The 24295-nt window shown below is 43.6% G+C and overlaps 1 protein-coding gene across 1 annotated transcript in view; it reads left to right on the forward strand.

The window, feature by feature from the left end:
- Positions 1 to 5778: 5778 nt before the first annotated feature.
- LOC121875475 overlaps positions 5779 to 24295 on the forward strand; it is a 127473-nt gene continuing 108956 nt past the window's right edge. The window contains exons 1-2 of the mRNA XM_042380037.1: positions 5779 to 5838; positions 13966 to 14643. Of these exons, the coding sequence (XP_042235971.1) occupies positions 14095 to 14643 (549 nt within the window). The 5' untranslated portion in view covers positions 5779 to 5838; positions 13966 to 14094. The remainder of the gene's footprint in view (positions 5839 to 13965; positions 14644 to 24295) is intronic.

Raw genomic sequence — 24295 nt, forward strand, 5'->3', positions numbered from 1 at the left:
GCAGCTGAGATGACCGATGACAATAACTTCCCATTGGGGAGTTAACTAGCGGGCGCTGTTTTGTCTCCACTTTCTGGAGTACTAAAAGACCGCTCTTGGCGCTCCTCCACACTGCAAGACCTTCACAATTCTGTCTGCTTCTCATTGTTCTCGTCACTCTGCATACTTACAGTACACTGCCTCACTCACAGGTTGTGGCTAGAGCGAGCAGTCTTTCATATTGAGAGGCAGTGTCTGGAAGGTTAACAGTTTCCTTTAATTATTATTTATTTTATCTGCTGAAATTCTGAGCAAAACAGAGAAAATCTCGCTGGTACAACAAAGTTCCCGCGTAGATCACCAGTGTAGGGACGATGATAAAAGGAATCAGTGAACAGAGATTTTGATCAGAATATAACAATTACCCGTTTTCGCTTTCTCAGTTAACATAAGAAAGTATTTTTAAGGCACCGGAAAAATACATTAATTTCAGAGGTTTAGCAAGTCAGTTCAGTGAGGGAAAGTTGACGTACACAAATCTTTTATTTTTAATACATTTTTGTTTCACAGTTATCAGTCTTTAGAAATACATTGGTAAATAATTTTCACACTGGCCACCTCGAGAAACTATATTTATTATATGAATAACTAAAATAATTACCAGTTACTCGAACAGATTTGCCCGCCGCTTAATTTTCCACGGAGTAAAGTGAAACATAATGAAACGGAAGGTGTTTTTGTGAGAGCTCCGTACACGCTGAGTTTGCTCCAACCTCCGGCCTGGGTCGAGAAATGTTGTTAAAATGTAAGTTAGTTAGTGGATAATTTATTCTCTGCGTCCACAAAGTTTGAATTACAATAAAGCTGTAATTAATTCGTACACCAAAGTGGTTATAAGTGACCATCCATCTTAACCAGCATCAGAGTTTTAATAAAGAGTTGGTGATGTGTTTATACAGTCGCTATAATAATACCCTGTTACCCTCGAGGTGTGTTTCTTCTCAGCTCAAACCATCAAGTGAAATATGTGGATCAGTAACGATAACACCGATATATAGAAAGACTTAAGCATATTGACACGTTCAGAGGATAAGTGAACATACTCACACCTGTCCCCCTCTCCTGGACACCAATATCTGACTGATTTTGATGTGGAGACTTGAGGGATCTGTGTCACCGAGGTTCATGTGTTACTCACCTGGTAAAAGTAAAAGTTCAGAATCTGCTTTACTATTGATATAAAAATTCTCAAGCACACAACGTAATGAACAATAGTCATGCACACGCTTATATTACTTTCGCGGGTTGAGGAGAATGCACAGAGGTATTTGTGTTTGAATAGATGTGGGCAGTCAGGGTTGATGATGCACTTACGTATGGAAGGACATTGGTTAGGAATCAGAGAGGGTTGTCAATAGTATGTGGGTTGGTATAGTTAAGTTTGGTGTTGAGTCATTTGTTATTAAAGTTTTGGAAAATGTTAAAGATGGTGAAATTAAATGCGAGTTTCTTTGTTTCGCGTTCATGTTAAGGTAGCAGGCAGCTACCAAACAGGGAGGTACTACCGCCTGGGAAGATATTGGAAGCATAATGTGTTGTCTAATGGTAGACCCTGCTGCCATATGGCATCACGAAAATTGTGACCAAGTCCCAGGTTGTTGATCCGACTTTCTGCCTCATTTACACACAATTGCAGGGTCTCAACTGTTTCTCTTACCATTGACAACACAACAAACATATCGTTTCTCACTCTTGGTCTGTGTTATTTGTTCAGTCTCTTTATTTATGGCGCATCCCCCCCCCCCCAGGCCCCGGTGACTTGTTCCCGGGTGGGCTAATGCCAATAAAAATGATAAACTTATATTATGTAAATGACTAATACATCTCACTGTAGAGGGTAACTACGACCTTCACACCAACATAAATACCTAACTCGACAAACTTCCAGACGTATTTAATGTAGATGTTTTTATGTTAACTCTGGTTGATATCTTCTCCATCTCTCGTGACATAAAACAAATTAAAGAAAAATATTACCAAGAAATAATAACAAAAATGTTGAGTCTTTTACCCTGACCACTAGTTATGTGGAGCAGGGAGTTGTGTGGGTGTTGGTGGCGCTTATTGCATTATTTTACACATGACTTACCACTAAAGAAAATTAACCAGTCTTTTGATAAACCACGTAAGTAATTTTGTGGTGACCCCCCCTACCCCACACACTCCCTCGCCCACCCACCTACCCACCATCCTCCTGCAGCGACTACATCAGGTTACAAGGGTCTTCTGGGAGTTCCGTAGTTGTACTCTGAATAGTCCCACAACACAGAGAACACAGTAGAGGAAGCACCTGTAGAGCTGCACCAACCCTCCCTCACCACCCCTCCCTTCCCTTCCTGTTTCGCCTCTCCTCTCGTCCCCTTCCCCTCCGCCCCCTGCTACTCCCTCCTTCCCTCCACCTTACCCACCGCTCCCCCTTTCCTACCTGCGTGACAACAAGGGAGCAACTATACAATCCCACCCCAACCCAAGGCTAGGTCGGGCTTCCTACCGGTCCCAACAGGTAAATGTAAAGGTATTGTAAACAGTGAGGGGCAGTCTCTTGTACCTACACGTGGTGCATGTCAGGTATGGGAATTCGTGTATCTAAAAGTCCTGAAAGTTTAAACTGTTGACTTATAAAAGGTGGAAGTGAACCGGTTCCCCAAAATTTTCTCCGTGCTAATTATCCGAGTAAAATTTTCCTTGTCAATGTTTGTTTTCGTTGTTTTTTTGTTGTTTTTTTGTCGGTGTATATGTTTTCGTTGTTTATGTAAATAGGGTGTCACCTGTACTGTGTGTGTATGTGTGTGTGTATGTGTCATGCCACTCACCTGAACTCCTGAATACAGTGACTTAACTTCATGAATACAATGACTTAACCTCATGAATACAGTGACTTAACCTATAATACAGTGACTTAACCTCATGAATACAGTGACTTAACTTCATGAATACAGTGACTTAACCTTATAATACAGTGACTTAACCTCATGAATACAGTGACTTAAGCTCATGAATACAGTGACTTAAGCTCATGAATACAGTGACTTAACCTCATGAATATAGTGACTTAACCTCATGAATACAGTGAACAACCTATAATAAAAGTGACTTAACCTCATGAATACAGTGATTTAACCTCATAATACAGTGACTGAACCTCATTATACAGTGACTTAACTACAGTGAACCTCCTTATGACCTTAACCTATAATACAGTGACTACAGTAAGAACTTAATACAGTGACTTAACTTCATGAATACAGTGACTTAATCTCATGAATACAGTGACTTAAGCTCATGAATACAGTGACTTAACCTCATGAATATAGTGACTTAACCTCATGAATACAGTTTCCCATTCCTTTGCGTACAATGGAATATTATACTCAGGGGGATAAAGCTTCTTCCTCCCCCTTAACCCCCCCCTCCCCTCAGCCCCTTCCTCCCCCTCAATCCCTTCCTCCTTTCAAGCTCCCCCCTCAGTCGCTCTCGCTTGTACTGTGTAAGCTCCTCCCGACTCCCGTTTCTTCTCTGTTTCGTGAATTTCCCAAATATGTCAGTGTCGGTCTCAGGCTGTTGTGTCTAATCACTCGAAGTCGAAAGAAAATTAACTTGTTCGAGTCCAATGTTAATCCTGGTGACAGAAATGTGCCGAGACTCAGGTGCGTTTTGATACGGTATCTTGCCCAAGAGTTTACCACTTTCAATCTTGGCGAAGCACTGTAGGTTCTTCTTGGGATCGAATTGTAATGTATCTTTTATTTGCTTTTCGGATGTGTGAGGAGGTGCTTCAGTGGGTGGCGTGTGTGTGTGTGGTGGGAGGGGATGATAGACACTGTACGACGCCCCTACCACACTGTACGACGCCCCTACCACACTGTACGGCGCCCCTACCACACTGTACGACGCCCTTACCACACTGTACGGCGCCCCTACCACACTGTACGGCGCCCCTACCACACTGTACGACGCCCCTACCACACTTACTCTTCTCTGGTGTTCTTATATGTGTGTAAATCCGCCCAGTATGAATATATACCTTTACCCATTTGCATATTACCCTAAACATTAACGTTTTCCACGGCCTGCTGTAGGTTCCGGGTGTCCCCCTGTTTTTTTGTTGGAGGGGAAGGGGGAGTTGTGTTTTTTTTGTGTGTCTGGTTTTAGATTTTGTGTGTAGCTGTATGGTGTGTTCTCGCCCTTATGCATGAATTTAGTTATGTGTGAGTTGTGTAAGTGTGTGTGTTGTGCAAGTGTGTGTGTATGTTGTGCAAGTGTGTGTGTGTGTGTGTTTCGAGCGGAGTGACAGTGTAGTTTTATATGAGTGTGATTGTATATTGGAAACTATAGTGCCAGTGTGCTTGCGTGCGTTCTGTGATTACCTCTGGACGTCGTTGTGTAGATACGTCTATTTTTGGTTTTTTTTTGGTCCCTTTCTTTTACTATCATTGTTTATCAGATAACTGTTGTATAATGTGTAAGTGTTTGTGTGTCGTTCGCCCTCACCGTCAACTGTGGGGGGCCGAGGGGGAGGTGGGGGAAGGGGTCAGTATCTAGCTAAGTTCACCATCCTCGTCCACTTCACTTACCACTCTTCCTTTGATATTATTTACATCTTTTTCTCAACATCTTCTTGCTCTATCTATTGTTCATCTGCATCCTTCTTCTCCTCTCGTTATCACAATTACATTCACTTTGCTTTTCTATCCACTGCATTTTATTACCATCCACCAATTTGAGGGAGTGGCAGATAACGTATAACCATGGTGTGTGTGTGTGTGTGTGGAAGGGTGGCGCCGTGTGTGTGTTTGTGTGGGTGTGTGAGGAGCGATGTGTTTGTGTCGGTACGGGGGAGAATTGTGTGTTTGTGTGTGTGTATCAGAAACTGTATGTATGTGAGTGTTTGTTTTTGTGTAGGTGTGGTGGGGGGGGCGCTTTGTATGCATGTGTGGGTGTGGGGGAACTGTGTGTGTGTGTACGTCTGTTGGTATTCTATCAGCGGCTCTCTGGTAGTTGTAGACGGATATTATTGTTTTGATATTCGTCGGAGCTGGCAGTGTTTGTCTCTACACTTTGGTCTGATGGAACTTGCACCAGGACGAGTTGTGTTGATCTGTGAGTGGTGGTCAGGGTGTTGAGAAGAGAAGATTAATGTCTTTCCGATCGTTGTTGTGGTACATATTGTGGCGTCGATCATTCCCTTACACACGAATTTCCACCATCATCACTATCATCATCATCATCATCATCAAAGTGCTGAAACAGTTATCTCTATGTCTCTTGCTTCATTCATCGTTGCCTGGTGTAGCTGTGCCCCCTCCCTCCAGTGTTTACCAGTAACGTGTGTTTGGGCCCCTCACCTGTTGCCATATGATCCTGCCACTGACGACGCTAAAACCATCCCTCCGTTTAACACTGTAATGTCTTCCTTCTTATGGTTATTCACACATTGTTCAAGTCTCGCTCCGCCACTTCAGTCCAGTAAATATATACCAGTTTTCACACAATCGGTCAAATTTGTTTATCATCCTCTGTGTTTGTCTCTTCTCTTTTATTTTCTGTGTTCTCTTGTTCCACAGCTCCTTTCACTGCCGCTCTCTTTATCTCCGACAGTTTGAAGTTTAGTCCTCTCATTTTCGGGCTCAACAAAGCACTTTCGTGTAGTTTCCCTGATGACCAAGACGTCGGTTAGATCGGCCACAGGAGAAAGTAAGTCAGCGGCTCCACCACATCCAGCTGTCGCTACAATGGCCAGCCGACCAGTTGCTGGTGAAGAAGCAGAGCAGTGAGACGCGTAGCTCTTCGTGTCATGCAGTCAGTAGTGAGCTTCAGGAGTGTCGCGCATGTAACTTTGACTGGTCGCATCGCAAGTTTATCGCCAGTTCTCACGCGGGTGATATTGCGGGAAGATATGCGGGAGTGGCAGCGGGTCTACGTGTGTCTTGCTGTAGAGAATCTGTAGTATTAAGTGTGCGCTTAGCTGCGTGTCATCTGCTGCAGGTGACGCTGTCGCCACTTGATCTTCGATTGGCTGACGGACTACACCGCTGGTAGTCTCCCAACTTACGGCAAAGACTCTTTCTCTCTCGGCTTGAGCCAGAGACTGTTCTGTGCTGTGATTTTTCAAGTTCTTTCGGAAGCTAACAACACACGTGGACTTATTATCAAAACCCTTGAGTGTGACATAAACATCTGAGGCCTTTTATAGTAGTAAGAGTCGTGAAGCTTCAAAACAACGAGTGATTTACTTGGCCTAGATCATTTCCATATTAGAGGGAGTGTGTGTTTGGTGTGGGTGTTGAGGATCAGGTCACTGGGGGTCCTGCGTTGGTTGGACTGATGACTTACTCCCAGCGTGTTGTGTTGTGTGACAGTGATCTGTGTAAATCCAACTGCGACTGTATCTGTCGCGAAGACTGTTGCTGTCTGAAATGACTGTAACAGTGACTACATGTGGACATAAATGTTACTTTGTGAGACACCAACATTAATTTTATTTTGAAGTGATTGTGGTTAATTTATTTACGATGGTTAAAGTGATGTACGTATTATTCTTTTAATAACCTTAGTGTTTGCACTGCAAATGGTCACTGAATATTAAGAGGAGTAACAGATATGCAGGGAAGGATGGGGTGAAGTGAACCAGCGGTGGGTGTAAGTGACCTCTGGGCCGTGTCGCTCACTTCACGCGGCGTTCCTCAACAACCAAAACAACTCCAAGAAGCGTTATTTAAGTGATATAACTGTTGTGCCGCATCACATGGCGTCTGCTTTTTTTATCCGTTTGAAATATAAACCTCTCCAGGAAATATTTGTTTGGGGTTCCATGTCATAGGTTAGTCGTTGACTGGAGTGTAGGTCGTAGTTATTAACCGTGAAGAACATTTGTTTTTTACCGGGACTACCCCACCCGGGCACAGGTCACTGACCCACATCAGGGCCTGGGGGCGGAAGTATAATAATGATAATAATAATAATAATAATAATAATAATAATAATAATAATAATAAATAAAAATTATAATAAAGTGAATAATAATAAAGAACCGTAGGTACTACCGCCTGGGAAGATATTGGAAGCATAATGTGTTGTCTAATGGTAGACCCTGCTGCCATATGGCAACACGAAAATTGTGACCAAGTCCCAAGTTGCTGATCTGACTTTCTTTTCTGTTTTGACAACACAACATACATATATCGTTTCTCACTCATGATTTATTTTTTCGTTTTTGTTTTTATTTATGGTAACTATTATTTTATTTTTTTTATTAATTTTATTAATTGTTGTAATAATGCAGTAATAATAATAGATCTTATTTGTATTATTATAATTATTTATTTTATTATATTTTCGCCCCCAGGCCCTGATGTGTGTCATTACCTGTGCCCGTGGCTAATCCCTGTAAAAAAAAAAAAAATATATATATATATATATATATATATATATATATATATATATATATATATATATATATATATATATATATATATATATATATATATATATATATATATATATGAACAAAAAATGTAAAAAAGACCAAGAGTGAGAAACGATATATGTATGTTGTGTTGTCAAAAAAAAAGAAAGTCAGATCAGCAACCTGGGACTTGGTCACATATGGCAGCAGGGTCCACCATTAGACAACACATTATGCTTCCAATATCTTCCCAGGCGGTAGTACCTCCCTGTTTGGTAGCTGCCTACTACCTATTACCTTCCCATCATCATATAACTCGTGCAGTGTCGTGTAGTGTAGATCCTAGCAGCACCTGAGGTATTTCTTTAGTGAGGAATTAGAAGATGTCTTACCCTACAGTCTATATCAGTATTAAGTATATGTAAACCAAGTCTCTTCGCCGTCTACAACCAGTCCAAGCCATTCCCGTCAATATCATTCTACCGGGGACCAAGAAGTTAATGACTGGTCCTGTACAGTATTATATATCAACAGGTCTCGACTCACCATATACTTTCTGGAGGACGGAGGAGGATTAGTCGAAACTCATCAGAACGTGGCACTGACCCCCATGAACAGTGTACACTATTGTTGTGTATACTGGACGACAGATGTGAGGCGTATTAGACACAGTCACACATTATATCGGTCTACAGTAGAACGATAACAAACAAACTAGCGCGAAACATCTAAATTATAAGTTGAAAAATCTGACTATTGACTCCAATGTGGTCTCTCTGGTTGCTTGCCCTTCGTCGCCAAATCTGTTCTTGGAGCTGAGAGTGTCGTGCTGCACCGTCCTCTCCTCTCACGTAAATTAGATCAGGTATTTTCAGACACTATCCATCTCCCTATATGAGCGACCCGAGACACGTTGAATATAACCTTGATGTGTTGTGGTCAGGGAGAGAGAGAGAGAGAGAGACCTGCTCCTCCTCCGTCATCTACCTCACAATGAAACTTAATTTGTTTATGATGCCAGCCAATACCACCTGGATTATTTTACAGCGTGTAGCATTAGTTATTCTGACGCGTCTCTTTGTCCCCAGCGGTAAAAGTTGGGGTGGAGGGAGAGCGGTGTAAGCCCCTGGATGTTGTTTTTGATATCCTCTTTATCCTCCCGACCTCCCTGGACTTGCTGCTGCTGTGTCACGTGTCCCCCTGTAGCCGTCACGTGTCCCCTGTAGCCACCATCAGTGTCACGTGTCCCCTGCAGCCACCACCAGTGTCACGTGTCCCCTGTAGCCACCACCAGTGTCACGTGTCCCCTGTAGCCACCACCAGTGTCACGTGTCCCCTGTAGCCACCATCAGTGTCACGTGTCCCCTGTAGCCACCACCAGTGTCACGTGTCCCCTGTAGCCACCACCAGTGTCACGTGTCCCCTGTAGCCACCACCAGTGTCACGTGTCCCCTGTAGCCACCATCAGTGTCACGTGTCCCTGTAGCCACCATCAGTCGTGTCCCTATAGCCACCACCAATGTCACGTCCTGTGGCCACCACCAGTGTCACGTGTCCCTGTAGCCACCACCAGTGTCACGTGTCCCCTGTAGCCACCATCAGTGTCACGTGTCCCCTGTAGCCACCACCAGTGTCACGTGTCCTGTAGCCACCACCAGTGTCACGTGTCCCCTGTAGCCACCATCAGTGTCACACGTGTCCCCTGCCAGCCACCACCAGTGCGTGTCCTGTGGCCCACCCATGGTGTCCTTGTCCCCTGTAGTAGCCACCATCAGTGTCACGTGTCCCCTGTAGCCACCACCAGTGTCACGTGTCCCCTATAGCCACCACCAGTGTCACGTGTCCCCTGTAGCCACCACCAGTGTCACGTGTCCCCTATAGCCACCACCAGTGTCACGTGTCCCCTGTAGCCACCACCAGTGTCACGAGTCGCCGTGTTATATTACACTAAGACAGACATCTTCAGGATCATCACGCCCTTCAACCAAAGTCCCTCGCTAGATCACTTACACTTCCTGGTACACCTACACAGGGCCCTTGGGGATAGGAAGGATAGGAATTATAACTGCTCCAACACTTAGTATATGTTAAAGTTAGATTAAGTTAAAATTGCAAGTTTGACCCATAGAAAATGTAACGTTGCTGATGGAGGCCAGATTACACAGTACGTTCAAGTGATGCCGATATTCACAGAAATTGATTGGACGGTAAATGTGACCTGAGACTCAATTAACCCCCTCCCTCCATCCCCCTGCCCCTGCTCCTCCTCTCCTCCTCCTCTCCTCCTCCTCCTCCTCCTCCCTCCCTCCTCCCTACCCTCCCCTCCCCTCTGCACTGGTCATCAAATTTTTAATCCCTTGTTACATGGAAGGTGCAGAACACGCCGTTGTGTATATCACGTGCATTAATTTAAACTGCCTGACGGTGCAGCTCCAGACGACAGCCGCGCATTCCAGCCCCCAGCAGTGGGTCACGACGGAGGCACCACCGGCCTGAGTAACCTTGCCACGGCCCCCTGCCCCCTGGCCTTCCCCTCCCTTCCTCTCCGTGACTCCCTGAAGCCCCAGACCTCACCTCACCCTCTACCCCGACAGCTGGCACTACTTCTGGAACACGTAACGCAGGTGTGGCCACGAACCCAGAGCAGGTCGACGGGTGAACACACTTTGGTCGAAAATAAGATAGAGAGAGTAGATAGAGAAGGAACGGAATTAGAGAGTTATGAAGAACAAACGAATGAAATGAAATAGAGAAAGAATGAAAATAGAGGTTGAGGGAATAATGGACAACAACAGAAGATAAAGAGAATTACTAGGCGTTACAGTAGTCGACAGTTCACAGGTCCTCTTTCGCTCTTGAGGTTTGTGTCCCCTTGATCAGGTTTTTGCAGGCGAGGTTAACAAACTTCTCATTTAACCTAACCTAACCATAACCTTAACAACGATGGTGAAGGTCAAGGGTTATTGTAGTATATGAGCAAACAGGTAGTTATGAGAGAGTTGTGGCAGGAAAGAAGACTCCTCGTGTCTTGTCGTTCCTCCGCCCTTCAATACCGTTACTCTGGATTCAGTGGGTTAGCGGGAGTTTGTGCACACACCCTCTTAGTTCACATCATCGGTATGTAATCATGAAACATTATAGGATTCGGAGTCTCATTGGAAGAAATTTGTTGGACGAGCTTAGGCGTGAGTTGGTGGTTCACGGGTGGGTGGCAGCGGGTGGCCCAGATGTATGTGGTGGGTGGTCGGTAGTTTAGCCATCATTATAGGAGAAACTTGCCGCCCTCGAGCTAATGTTATGATTATTATATTATAAAAAAAACAAAATTCGTATATTTCACAGAATGCCAAAGAAGAACTATATTACCTTAAGTGAATAAATTACAATGATATTCTATGTGAGTTGAGAGGAAGACAGGGAGACAGAACCTTGTATGAGCAGCAGGTAATTAAAATTTTTACTTATTTTTTGAAATGTTTTCTTCTCTGCTGCCATTAGTTCCACATCAGCACTTCCTCTGAGTTTGACCCGACAGCGAGACCAAACCACGACTCCTCAAAGGTTCTGTCTGTTCCCCTCCCTCTGTCACTGTAAACTGTCACTTTACACAACACTCCCCGGCCATGCTTTCCTTGGGTGACACACGCCCCAGTTACACTCTCTCTTTCCCCAGTCACCCTCTCCCTCCCCAGACACCCTCTCCTCCCCAGTCACCCTCTCCCTCCCCAGTCACCCTCTCCCTCCCCAGTCACCCTCTCCTCCCCAGTCACCCTCTCCCCCAGTCACCTCTCTCCCAGTCACCCTCTCCTCCCAGTCACCCAGTCACCCTCTCCCCAGTCACCCTCCTCCCCAGTCACCCTCAGTCACCCTCCTTCCCAGTTACACTCTCTCTTCCCCAGTCACCCTCTCCTCCCCAGTCACCCTCTCCCTCCCCAGTCACCCTCCTCCCCAGTCACCCTCTCCCCTCCCCAGTCACCCTCTCCCTCCCCAGTCACCCTCTCTCACCCTCTCCCTCCCCAGTCACCCTCTCCTCCCCAGTCACCCTCTCCTCCCCAGTCACCCTCTCCTCCCCAGTCACCCTCTCCTCCCAAGTCACCCTCTCCTCCCCAGTCACCCTCTCCCCCCGTACACACGTCACTGGTCAGCCTCGGCCACACGTGCACCCTCACCACACCTCAAGCTACGTCAGAGCGTGATCTTGTAGTCTCGTCTTCTGTTTACTGGGGGAACTACCGGGCCGACCATTAAGGGTTCTTTAAGCGCCGTTTGGGTGCTGCTCCCCGGCGAAGCATGTGTTGCAAACGAGATTTTAATGTTTTGAAAATTGCCTTTATAAAGCTTTACGAAATACGAGAGCGTGTCATGGAGAAGCTAATGGCCACAGCCAGGCACTGCATTTAAAAGTGCAGGAGGAGTTTGTCCCGTAGTCGGCTCTCTCTCTCTCTCTCTCTCTCTCTCTCTCTCTCTCTCTCTGCCACTGCCAAGGAGCTGAAATCTGTCCTCTGGGTAAAGGATTAATGCAGATTTCTCTTTCCTTATTTTTGTCAACTTCACGGAATGAGAACTGTGACCCGTAAAATCGTCGAGGCTCACAAGTATGACTGTAAGTTTCCAGTTACTCGGAGAATTTGTTTATATCAGCCGCCGTGTAGTGCCTCCGTGCTGCTGGAAACGATATTTTTTCCTGAAGGAGAACGAGTTTACCCACGAGGGGTCTCTGGTTCATTAAACTTACACACCATGAGTTAGACTTCAAATATCACGCTGGTGTCCTTCAGTGAATGTAAAAATAGCTTTAATTTCTTCTGAGTAATGATTAGGCCTGTTGGTGTGTAGATCCATAGGGGTTATCAGTCATTATCTTATCGTATGAACTAACAACAGGTGGGCAGTGATGAGTGACTGAGACATACAGGTTTAACATTACCACCAGGGTCTTCCTTCCTGACCTTAATAAGCTGTTTTTTATCCTATTGACCGGTGATCAAGTGGGTGTATCATCTGTTTTAAAGCCCCGGGTCTTGTACTCAGCACCGGGTCATGTACTCAGCACCGGGTCATTTACTCAGTCCCAGGTCATGTACTCAGTCCCAGGTCAAGTACTCAGCACCATGTCATGTACTCAGTCCCAGGTCATGTACTTAGCACCAGGTTCATGTACTCAGCACCGGGTCGTGTACTCAGCACCGGGTCATGTACTTAGGACTAGGTTCATGTACTCAGCACCGGGTCATGTACTCAGCACTTAACTCCCCCTTGTACTTAAAATGCCGAGTCCTAGATGGTGACAAGATGTAAATTGTAAAATAATTAAATCATCGAGCCTTGTAATTAACCCCAGGTGTTCCCGCATATCCCTGAACGGTAACAGGTCACCATAACAAATGTCTAGAACACCGAAAGTCTTAATTAATTCCGGGTTCCTATGTAGTACTCACGACAGAGCGCCACTTCCTGGCCACAAAGGTGTGTGTGTGTGTGTGTGTGTGTGTGTTGGGTCGAGTTAGTTTAGGGTCGAGTGGCCATTAGAGAGAGAGAGAGAGAGAGAGTCAATTCCTAGAAAGTAATGATAATAATAGTAAAATAATTACTGTACTCGACAAATAATTAACCAGATAATATATATATGTGTAATTATTGAATGAAAAATTATCTTATTGAAATAAACTCACAGAACCTCATTAATAAATAATAATCGTAGTAAAAAAAATATTATCTAAAACAATAATTACGATATTTGATAATGAATGTAATTAAGTTGTGGAAATGAGGAAAAAAGGGAGGAATCGATAATGACGGATAATTACCATGGTTGGAAATGCGATTATTGATGCAATGTGATGATTGAAGAGCAAATGTAATAATTACCCCAGGATTAATGCGATTTGAGAGATGTGGTAATTAGCAGTAATGATCCAGTTCACTAATTAATTTCCAGGACGGTCCATAGATTAACCTCGGGAGTATAATAGATTAATGTTTGTTAATTTGTTTTCCCTTCTAAATTTGCCTCCTCAGTGCCGAAGATATTTTTAAACTTGACAAGAAAGAAAGAAAAAAAATGTATCTATCCGAGTATATACGTGAATAAAATAAAATAACAGTAAAATATAAATTACAATCGGGAGTTATTAATAAAATGAAGTTTGGTTAAATGTTTATGATTTCTTGGTGTTTACATTCAATAACGTTCATCAAGGTTGTAGATTATAGCTGTTGTTGTTTTCTAGTATGTATGTCTATGTATATATGTATGTATGTATGTATGTATGTATGTATGTATGTTCGTTCCTCTTGGCCATGTTTCGTTAGATTGTTTCGAAACTTTACACTAGGACCCCTATACCTCACAGATATGCAACATGTTATTCAGAGTATGAAAATAAGGAACCTGGCTCATGTCGTCTTGGTCTTCGTCATCGTCTCCGTCATCGTCTCCGTGATTTACTTTTGTCTCGTCTTGGTATATTATTGTGGGATTGTGTTGGGAGTTATTTATTTACTGTGTGATTTATTTTTAGGTTGTACTAATTAAAAACTGAAGAAGTGACAGAACCATTGTGCCTCCTGGAAACTGTTGTGTTGGTTAGTGTGAAGTCGAGTGTGAGTGAACGTTAGTGTTGTGTTGGTAGCGAGGCTCTCACAGTATCATGGAGGAAGGATCCAACAATAAGAATCAGCTGGAACGTTACTCAAGCAGCTCGTCGTACAGCAGTCGCCACAAGACGGACCGACCGCCGCAGTATGAGAAGATCCAGTATGATCAGGTGAGCCAGGCCAGTGGCTCTCGCTCCGACAAGAAACAACTGGTCAACGAAACGGTCGACAAGATCTACGACCGCGCACAGTTTGAAGTCGACCATTTAAACGCCAACAATAAGTCAGATAAGTTACTGACGGACAGGTTCTCCTCGGAGAGAATGAGCCGCTATGACAAAATACCTCGTGGCTCCATCGCCAAGAGCCTCCCCGACTCCCCGTACAGTGACCACCTGAAGGACAAGTACGACAAACTGGAAAAGAACCAAGCGACGAAGAAGGGCGGCCATGATGGTGGTCGCCGGGAGAGTGGCAAGTTGCCCAAGAAGGATTCAGGGAAAGTCAAACTCTCAATCGGGGAACTGGCGTACCAGCATGGCGTGTGCCGTTGTGCCGCCATGGGAGGCCGCCCGCACGTCCACAGGAGCATCGACGACAAGGTAAGTTGAGCACCAATTTAGGGATTGTGTCGGTGGTGGTGGCGCATTAACCGTGACTCTTCCTCTTGTTAATTAGAATTACTTAAAACCCCCTAACTTTCGCTGTGACGTCACTGTTGTAATTATTGGTCCGTGTTTGTGGGTGGTTGAAACGATGTGTTAATTATTGGGATAGGAAGTTAGTTTATTTAATAGTTGTTATCGGACGTGGCTGTCGTCTTAGTGATTGGTCATTTATTCCCTAAGAGAAATTAGTTCAGGTATAGGAGGAGCGATGGAATAGGTCATCTGAGAAACCAGAGGGAAGGTGATAGTGATGGCGACGAGCTGCTGGGACTTGGCACTGTTCCCTCCCCTTACCACTCTGAACCTCTTTTGTTTAATACGCACTTCTTATATAGTGAGGTGACGATTGAGTCAGAGTGCAGGGGTGAGTGCAAAGGGGACTGTGGGGGCTAATACATGGGCCAGGTGTGAGAATGAAGGACAGATTAGTGGAGGGTAGAGTGGAAATGAGTGTGGAGGAATACATGTGAGATAGGCAGAGTGAAGTGGTGTATGGCGACCAGACAATAGTGGTTGAGGACAGTCACTAGCAGCTGTCAGGGGTGAAAGCCACGCGCCTCACCACCGCCAACCCATTGTCCATGTCACCGCTCCTCCCCCTCGCCGCACCGTGTACACCGTGTCCAACACCACGCCAGACACACCATATCTCTGGGGGGGGTTTTCTGTAGAGCGGATGTGAGAAAGATTCTTTACACTCCTGTTCGAAGCTGTGCTAAACTCACGTGGTATACTAAAGCGCCATGTACAGTATAGGTAGACAAACACTTCGGTCTCACGTTCTAGCAGTTCATAGTCACAGGTGTGTGTTATGTGTAATTTTGTCCTTGACTCGCCTGTATGTTATGATGGTCAACTTGGTAAAGGAAGACTCCCTAGTTAATGTGGGCACAGTGTTTGTATTATGCTCGGCCATATATCACCGTGTAATTAACTAACCAAATGCAATGGGGTGGGTAAGCAAGCCCCCTTGTACCGTCCAGTTGATTAATGCCTCTCCCAGCCATAATTGTTATTTTAATCTATAAACATTAGGCAGGTGTGTGTGTGTGTGTGGCAGCAGGCAGCAACACCTGGTGAATTATTTATTGTATATAGCCAAGTTCATTACTCTGCTACCCTTGCATACAACACGTTTGAACAGAGATCAAGGAAGGAATACTTCTGTTTACTCCCGTGATACGAGACGGGTGTAGATGTGGACACCAGCCACGACGATCTTAGCCCTTGTCTCACCCAGTTTACCCTTATTTTGTGAGGCAATGACTTCTCACTCGTTGACATTATACAGTTATTATTTCACTTCAACAACTGAGATCTTTAGGCGCGTAATAAGGTTAGTAATCACACGAGTCCACCAACAAGTAGAAGTGTGTGTGTCTTTTCATTATGTAGTTGGTGGAAGTCTCTGGCCCGGTGGTGCAACACGATCGGTGACATACGGGAACTAGTGAGGGAAGAATGATGAGGATACTGCTCCGCCAAGTGTATTGGTGGTGGTCAGGTGGGAGGGAGGGAGGGAGGGGGGTGAACCTCGCTGCCACCTTCGGAAATTGGATGGTGGACACTTAGTTAATGCTGACAGTGATGCAGTGTTAGTGGAGTCGTGGGTGTACTCCTTGACCCTTTGGTGGTGAGATCTACTTGCCTTGGCTACCTGCGCTTGGGGTCGGTTATGTATTATAATTATATGACCTATTTGTGTAATAGTGGTTGTGGTTGGGTCGCGGTGGGAGACGTAAACACATTATGCTGTCAGTTCGTTCGTCTGGTCAGTGTATATGATAACTTGGGGTGTTGACTATTAAGGTCTGAAAGGAATTTGATCATTAGTGGTTTAGCTGTTTGTTGACTTGTTCTGTCTGTGATGATGGGAGACCCTGAGTTTATTTTATTATTATTATTATTTCTGGTGATTACAGTGTTATAATTATTTCACTGTGGTTAATGATTATGTTGGTTGTAATTAGCTAGTCAGATATAGGCTTGAGTTATGCCACGCACGAACGGCTTTGTTTAATGCTCTATTACCTGGGAAAGGTTCGTTAGGCGTATTGTTTGCTCTGTTATGTTTGCCTGTCTGTCTGTCAGCGCTTTAACTGCTATGCATTGTTCGGGTTTTATTCGTGTGTGTGTGTGTGTGTGTGTGTGTGTGTGTGTGTGTGTGTGTGTGTGTGTGTGTGTGTGTGCAGACCATTTGGAGCGCCTTGCTAGATCAAACACGTGGTATAATATTTGAATAATATATACAAAACGTTATCATATATCACAATCACCTGAACCGAATAGTAATTGTAAAACGAAATCCATTGTTGTGGTTAGTGACCCTCCTTCCCCTCCCCCCTCCCTCCCTCACCTCCCTCACCTCCCTGCCAGTGAACAAACCTTTCGTCTTGCATTATAATAGAATTCTTATTCAACGAGGCAACATTTACAGTGGAGTACAGTATATACAGTATGTGTTTTTATAGATGTGAGTGACATTCGAAGCTATGAAACGACAGGAAGTTTTTATCACAGAGACTCCACGGGAAATATACACCAGTCTCGCTTTCACAATTTACTTGTAGTAGATCACACAGACAAGTAATGTTTTTAATTCAGTGTTACATAGTGGTGGGCATAATGAGTTTTACCTGTTTGATGTTACGTGTATTATCTACCGTTGAGTAAGGACGTGTAGTGATTCTCCTCTTGATTTAGATATATTAACTCCTTGAGAACTATGACTTAACCCCTCGGAGTACAATGAGTTACTCCATGATGGAACCTGTCTTCATCCTTTGAGTACGTCAGACTTGTGGTATTGTACTCGAGTGAATAAGTCATCGTACTCAAGGGATTTAGGTCGTCAATGTGTGGTTTCCAAATGGTTCAATCATTTTACTCAAGGGATTCAATCATTTTAATCGAGGTGTGAAGTAATCGTACTCAAGGGATTAAAATCGTTGGAGGAGAGGAGGGGGGAGTTAAGTCCACATACTTGAGAGGTTAAATTCTCGTGGGGTTTAAACTCATACTCGAGAGGTTAAATCATGGTACTCAGAGGGGTTGGAGTGGTGGGGTGGGGGGAGGGTGATAAGTCGTTCATGTTATCACTGTCTCCTGTTAACCACGAGTCATTATTTGACATGTTTTTAGATCGAGAGAAACGGCTTTTAAACGAGGCTAAATATGTGATGTTTATCCCTGAGACGAGTGGAGGGAGACCAGAGTGGCAGGGCAGGGCAGGGCAGGGCAGAGCAGGGCAGTCAGACCCCAGGGGGAAGTTTACACCATTATGCCACACTTCTTGATATAAGCACAGGTCTGGGTCACACCTAGTGGAGATAATAAACACAGTTCCGGGTCACACTGAGTGGAGACAACTAATACAGTTCCGGGTCACACTAAATTAACATAAACAAAGCCCTGGGCCACACTTAAGTCGACATAAACACAGTTCCGGGTCACACTTAGTCGACATAGCTTCGAGTCACACTTAAGTCAACATAAACACAGTTCCGGGTCACACTAAGTCGACATAGCTCCGGGTCACACTTAAGTCGACATAAACACAACCCCGGGTCACACTGAGTCGACATAAACACAGCCCCAGGTCACACTAAGCGGATCTAATAAACACAGTTCCAGGTCACACTCAAATTACAACCGTACACTAATTAATTTTTCCTGAATTTAAAAAATAAAATAAAAGGTTAAAAAAAAAACTCCAGCGTCGGAGCACAAAAGCACTTTCCAATAAACTATATTTTACGAATTTAGTCAACGCTAACCAATTCTCACTTTAATTGTCAAGTAGAGTAGGTTTGTCCATATCCGAAATCAATTGGAATAGCATTGTCAAGGGGTGGGTGGGGGAGGGGGGAGACGTGTTTTACATGTCAATCCTGTCAATCTCATTTCTTCGTTTCAGCGTTTCATGTCACCTTTTTTGTTATGTTTTTTTCTTTACGACCGATCCGTTCACCTTGATGTACAGTAATTGCCTGACCTTAAATTGAAAGCTCTTTTGTCATTATATATATATATATATATATATATATATATATATATATATATATATATATATATATATATATATATATATATATATATATATATCTTGATAAATCACACGGGAAAATGGAAACAACGGAGTACCTTAGCTTTCTTGCCCTTTATTCAAGACATCTTCAGAGGCAACTAGATTACATGGACAGAGAGAGGCTTAAATATACAGGGTGACCTAAAACATGAGGTCAGGTCATAATGATGACATCCACTAATCCCCCACCAACACACAACCGTAGAGGGAGCTGTGTGATTTTATCAAGATTTATCTTATCCACGTTTTCATTGTATTTATATTAATATATATATATATATATATATATATATATATATATATATATATATATATATATATATATATATATATAGAGAGAGAGAGAGAGAGAGAGAGAGAGAGAGAGAGAGAATTTGTTTTTTCTCTCGTAAATGTGAACGTTAGGTTAGGTTGACAACAGACTAGAGGGAATAGGATAACAATAGGTTAGGGAAAACACACACACACACACACACGGAAGAAGGTGTGCTTACTTTAAAGGTAGGTGCTTGAGGTAGCCTTATTGATGATATATTGCCAGTATATACCCAGCATATACTCCAAGTATATACGCCATATACTCTCAGCATACTCTTCTTCTGGCGCACATCCGACATACTCCTAATTTAACCCTCACCATAACCCAACATGCCTCTCAACATACCCCTCAACATACTCCCAACATACTCCTCAAACATAGATCCAACATACCCTCAACATACTCCTCAACATACTCCTCAACATACCCTTCAACATAACCCCCAACTTAAACTCAACATACTCCCCAAACATACAGTGTGGGGGAGGACTGTCTTGTTCTTCCTCCTCCTGGTGCCTCCTCCTCCTCCTCCTCCTCCTGGGGCCTCCTCCTCCTCCTCCTCCTGGGGCCTCCTCCTTCTCCTTGGGTCTCCTCCTCCTGGTCTCCTCCGGGCCTCCTCTGGGCCTCTTCTCCTCCTGGTGCCTCCTCCTGGGGCCTCTTCCTGGGGCATCTTTCCTCCTCCTGGGGCCTCTTCCTCCTCCTGGGGCCTCTTCCCTCCTCCTCCTGGGGCCTCCTCCTCCTCCTCCTGGGGCCTCCTCCTCCTGGGGCATCTTCCTCTTCCTCCTCCTCCTCCTCCTCCTCCTCCTCCAGAATTTAAAGCCAGAAGGTGTAATTAAATCGAGAGTTTGGTGGAGTTTGCGGCTGTTTTTCCAGGTATTAGACCCACTGCCTGGCAAGAACACTTTCAAAGTTGTGTGAAATTCCACTTTTGCCTCAATTTTCTTGGCGGAGACGAAGGTGAAAGTTTAATGTGATAAGAGAGAAGGAGAGCACTTGAATGTCGAGTCGTGCACTTGAGGGCGGGGTGGCGGGGGGTGTTATGTCAAGATATGTGCACTTAAGGGACTTTTGATGTCGAGTAGTACACTTAAGGCACTTTGATGTCGAGCCATACACTTAGGATAGTTCGTAAAATTCAGATAGTACAATTAATGTACTTTAGACAGCACTTAGTGTCAAGCAGCGCATTCAAAGCACTCGGTGTCAAGTAGATCACTCGGTGCACTTAGTGTCAGTCGGGGCATTTATTGGACCTAATGACCACACAGTGTTATTACGGAGTGGAGACGAGACTATGTGGGGTGTGTAGTGACGAGTGCATTATGTACACCACCCACCCGCCCGCCCGCCCGCCCGCACGCCCACCCGCAGTCTGGTACCCGACCGACCACCCACTCGGCCGCTCGAGGTATATTGGCACACTCGTCTTCCACCACCTGTGAGCCGCTAACTTTATGAGAGGTATAATACATGAATGCCTCTCTGTAACCTTGGCTCTTAATTGTAATGTTTTGGTCATTATCTCTCTCTCTCTCTCTCTCTCTCTCTCTCTCTCTCTCTCTCTCTCTAATCATTCCTGATATCAAATGCATAATAATGGTCTTTGGACACAATTAAATATACGAGTAAATTAATATTGGGGTTTTGAAAATTAGATAATAAAGAGTCTTTGAAAATTAAGTAATAATGGTGTTTGGAAATCGGGATGATGATGATGATGATGATGATGATGATGATGATGATGATGATGATGATGATGATGATGATGATGATTGCATAATTGATACCAACATTTAACACGAAATTTTACGATGTGTTCGAAGCTGAAGTCGCCATTTTAAAGCGATCGTGTTATTATTGTTGTTGTTGTTGCTCGTGATGGTGGTGTGGTTCTTGTTGTGGTGTTGTGGTTATTGGTGATGATGATGGTGGTAGTGGTGCTGTTAATGGTGATGCTGTCGATGTTGGTGGTGCTATGATTGTTGTTGTTGTTGTTAGTAGTGTTGATTGTTATTGGTGGTTCCGTTGTTGTTGTTGTTATTGTGGTTGTTATTGGTAGTAGTGTTGTTGTTGTTGTTGTTGTGGTTGTTATTGGTAGTAATGTTGTTGTTGTTGTTGTTGCTGCTGCTAGAAGAACGATCACTTCCGGACATTCATTACCAAGGGGATATTGTCAGTGCGGAAAGTTTGAACGAGTTCTGAAGAGTTGTAGGAACTGTGGCCAGCGCCTGACGTAATAGGAATGCCCTTTGAGAGACGATATTGCGTTATGTAGCCTCCCTTTTCTCCCCTCTTCCCTCTCTCCTTCCCCTTCTACTCCTCTCCTTCCCTCTCTCCTCTCCCTTCCTTCTCTCCTCTCCCTTCCTTCCAACCTCCTTCCATCTCCCCCTTCCATCTCTCTCCCCGGCAGCACATGGGAATTTGAATGCGGAATTAGAGGAATTGTTTTGTCCTGTTTGAATTCCGGTCAGTCTTGCTGTAAGAGAGAAGCAAGAGTTTTAAAGAGTGAAAGGTGGAATAACTTTCAGTGTGATACAGTGATCGTTTCAGATACAGTGATGATTTCAGGGGATACAGTGATGGTTTCAGGGGATACAGTGATGGTTTCAGGGGATACAGTGATGATTTCAGGGGATACAGTGATGATTTCAGGGATACAGTCATGATTTCAGGGGATACAAGTGATGGTTTCAGGGATACAGTGATGATTTCAGGGGTTACAAGTGATGATTTCAGGGGATACAGTGATGGTTTCAGGGGATACAGTGATGGTTTCAGGGGATACAGTGATGATTTCAGGGGATACAGTGATGATTTCAGGGGATACAGTGACCTTTTTTCCCCCATGGTAGACTGTATTATTATTGTCATTGGTTACATACAACAGTGTTTGGACTTGATCTCTCTTCAGTTCGATGGTAAGTGCTGAGTACAATTAATTTTATCCATTGAGTATGATGAGTTAATCCCTTGAGTACGATATCTTAACCTTTTATTTACTACTTTCCTCGAGTACGATGGTATTGTACTCAAGAAGTTTAGAAATTATCGTTCTATGGGGTTAGGTCATTATACTCAAGGGGTTAAGTCATCATAATTCTAGGGGTTAAGTCATCATACTCTAGGGGTTAAGTCATCATACTCTAGGGGTTAAGTCATCATACTCTAGGGGTTAAGTCATCATACTCTAGGGGTTAAGTCATCATACTCAAGGGGTTAAGTCATACTCAAGGGGTTAAGTCATCATACTTTTGGGGTTATCATGTCCAAGAGGTTAAGTCATCATACTCAAGGGGTTAAGTCATACTTAAGGGGTTAAGTCATCATACTCAAGGGGTTAAGTCATCATACTCTAGGGGTTAAGTCATCATACTCTAGGGGTTAAGTCATCATACTCTAGGGGTTAAGTTATCATGCCCAAGAGGTTAAGTTATCATACTCAAGGTGTTAAATTATATTCATAGGGTTAAGCCATCATACCCAAGGGGTTAGGTCATCATACTCAAGTGGTTTAGTCATACTCAAGGGGTTAAGTCATAATCAAGGGGTTAAGTCATACTCAAGAGGTTAAGTCATATTCAAGGGGGTTGATATAAAGTGAATAGTGAGTAATAATACCTCCAAGATTCTTTCCAGTCGTGAGTATAAATTCGTAACTAAAATACCCATCACATTATCACGCTCTGTGGCAAGTAGTAGGCAGCTACCAAACAGGGAGGTACTACCGCCTGGGAAGATATTGGAAGCATAATGTGTTGTCTAATGGTAGACCCTGCTGCCATATGGCATCACGAAAATTGTGACCAAATCCCAGGTTGTTGATCTGACTTTCTGTCTCATTTACACACAATTGCAGGGTCTCAATTGTTTCTCTTACTATTGACAACACAACATACATATATTGTTTCTCACTATTGATATTTTTTCTTCTTTCTTTATGGTTCTTTATTATTATTTTTATTATTATTATTATTATTATTATTATTATTATCATTATTATTTTATTATTTTTATTTTTGTCTTTTTATTATAAATTCTACTTATTTATTATTATTATTATTATTATTATTATTATTATTATTATTATTATTATTATTATTATTATTATTATTATTATTATTATTATTATTATTATTATTATTATATTTTATGCCTCCCAGGCCCGATGTAGGATTAGCCCGGGTGGGTTAATCCTGTAAAAAAAAGAAAAAAAAGGGGTGTATGAGAATCTTAACTAACTACAGACTTCTATCCTATGGTGAGGTGGGTGGAGGCTGCGACTGTGTGGTAATTAGCTAAAGGGACGAACATTATGGAAGGGTATTTTACTGTACAATATGTATTTGATTCCATACAACTTGTTAAGGGTTATTTCATGAGGTTCAGAGGCTATGTGGTGTGTGTGTGTGTGTGTGTGTGTGTGTGTGTGGCAGAAGGACCAGAGAGGAATTAAAAGAGACAGGGAGTTATGGGACAAGAGTTACTTCCTGTCCTGTACATCATGAGACAAACTGGACGATATACAGTGGCTCTTGAGTGATGTACTGAACACTGGTATGTTTAACTGGGGTAGAGTAAGTTTGTCTTTTGTCAGGTAAATGAAAATCTAAAACCTTGACACACCTGCTAAACCTTGACGTACCTGCTAAACCTTGACACACCTGTTAAACCTTGACACACCTGTTAAACCTTGACGCACCTGCTAAACCTTGACGCACCTGTTAAACCTTGAAACACCTGCTAAACCTTGACGCACCTGTTAAACCTTGACACACCTGTTAAACCTTGAAACACCTGCTAAACCTTGACACACCTGCTAAACCTTGACACAAACCTTGACACACCTGTTAAACCTTGACACACCTGTTAAACCTTGACGCACCTGCTAAACCTTGACGCACCTGTTAAACCTTGAAACACCTGCTAAACCTTGACGCACCTGTTAAACCTTGACACACCTGTTAAACCTTGAAACACCTGCTAAACCTTGACACACCTGCTAAACCTTGACACACCTGCTAAACACAAGCATAAGACACGCGCTTCTACACGCTCACACAGACAAACAAAGAGACAGCTATAGTGACAGTAACTCACCACTTGCACTCTTGCGTCACTCACCACACACAGGCCATTCCCGTGATCTTGACCGGGGGAGTAACCCGTGTCACCCGGCGGCC

Source organism: Homarus americanus, unplaced genomic scaffold, assembly GCF_018991925.1.
Source record: "Homarus americanus isolate GMGI-L3 unplaced genomic scaffold, GMGI_Hamer_2.0 scaffold418, whole genome shotgun sequence".
Classification (NCBI taxonomy): domain Eukaryota; kingdom Metazoa; phylum Arthropoda; class Malacostraca; order Decapoda; family Nephropidae; genus Homarus; species Homarus americanus.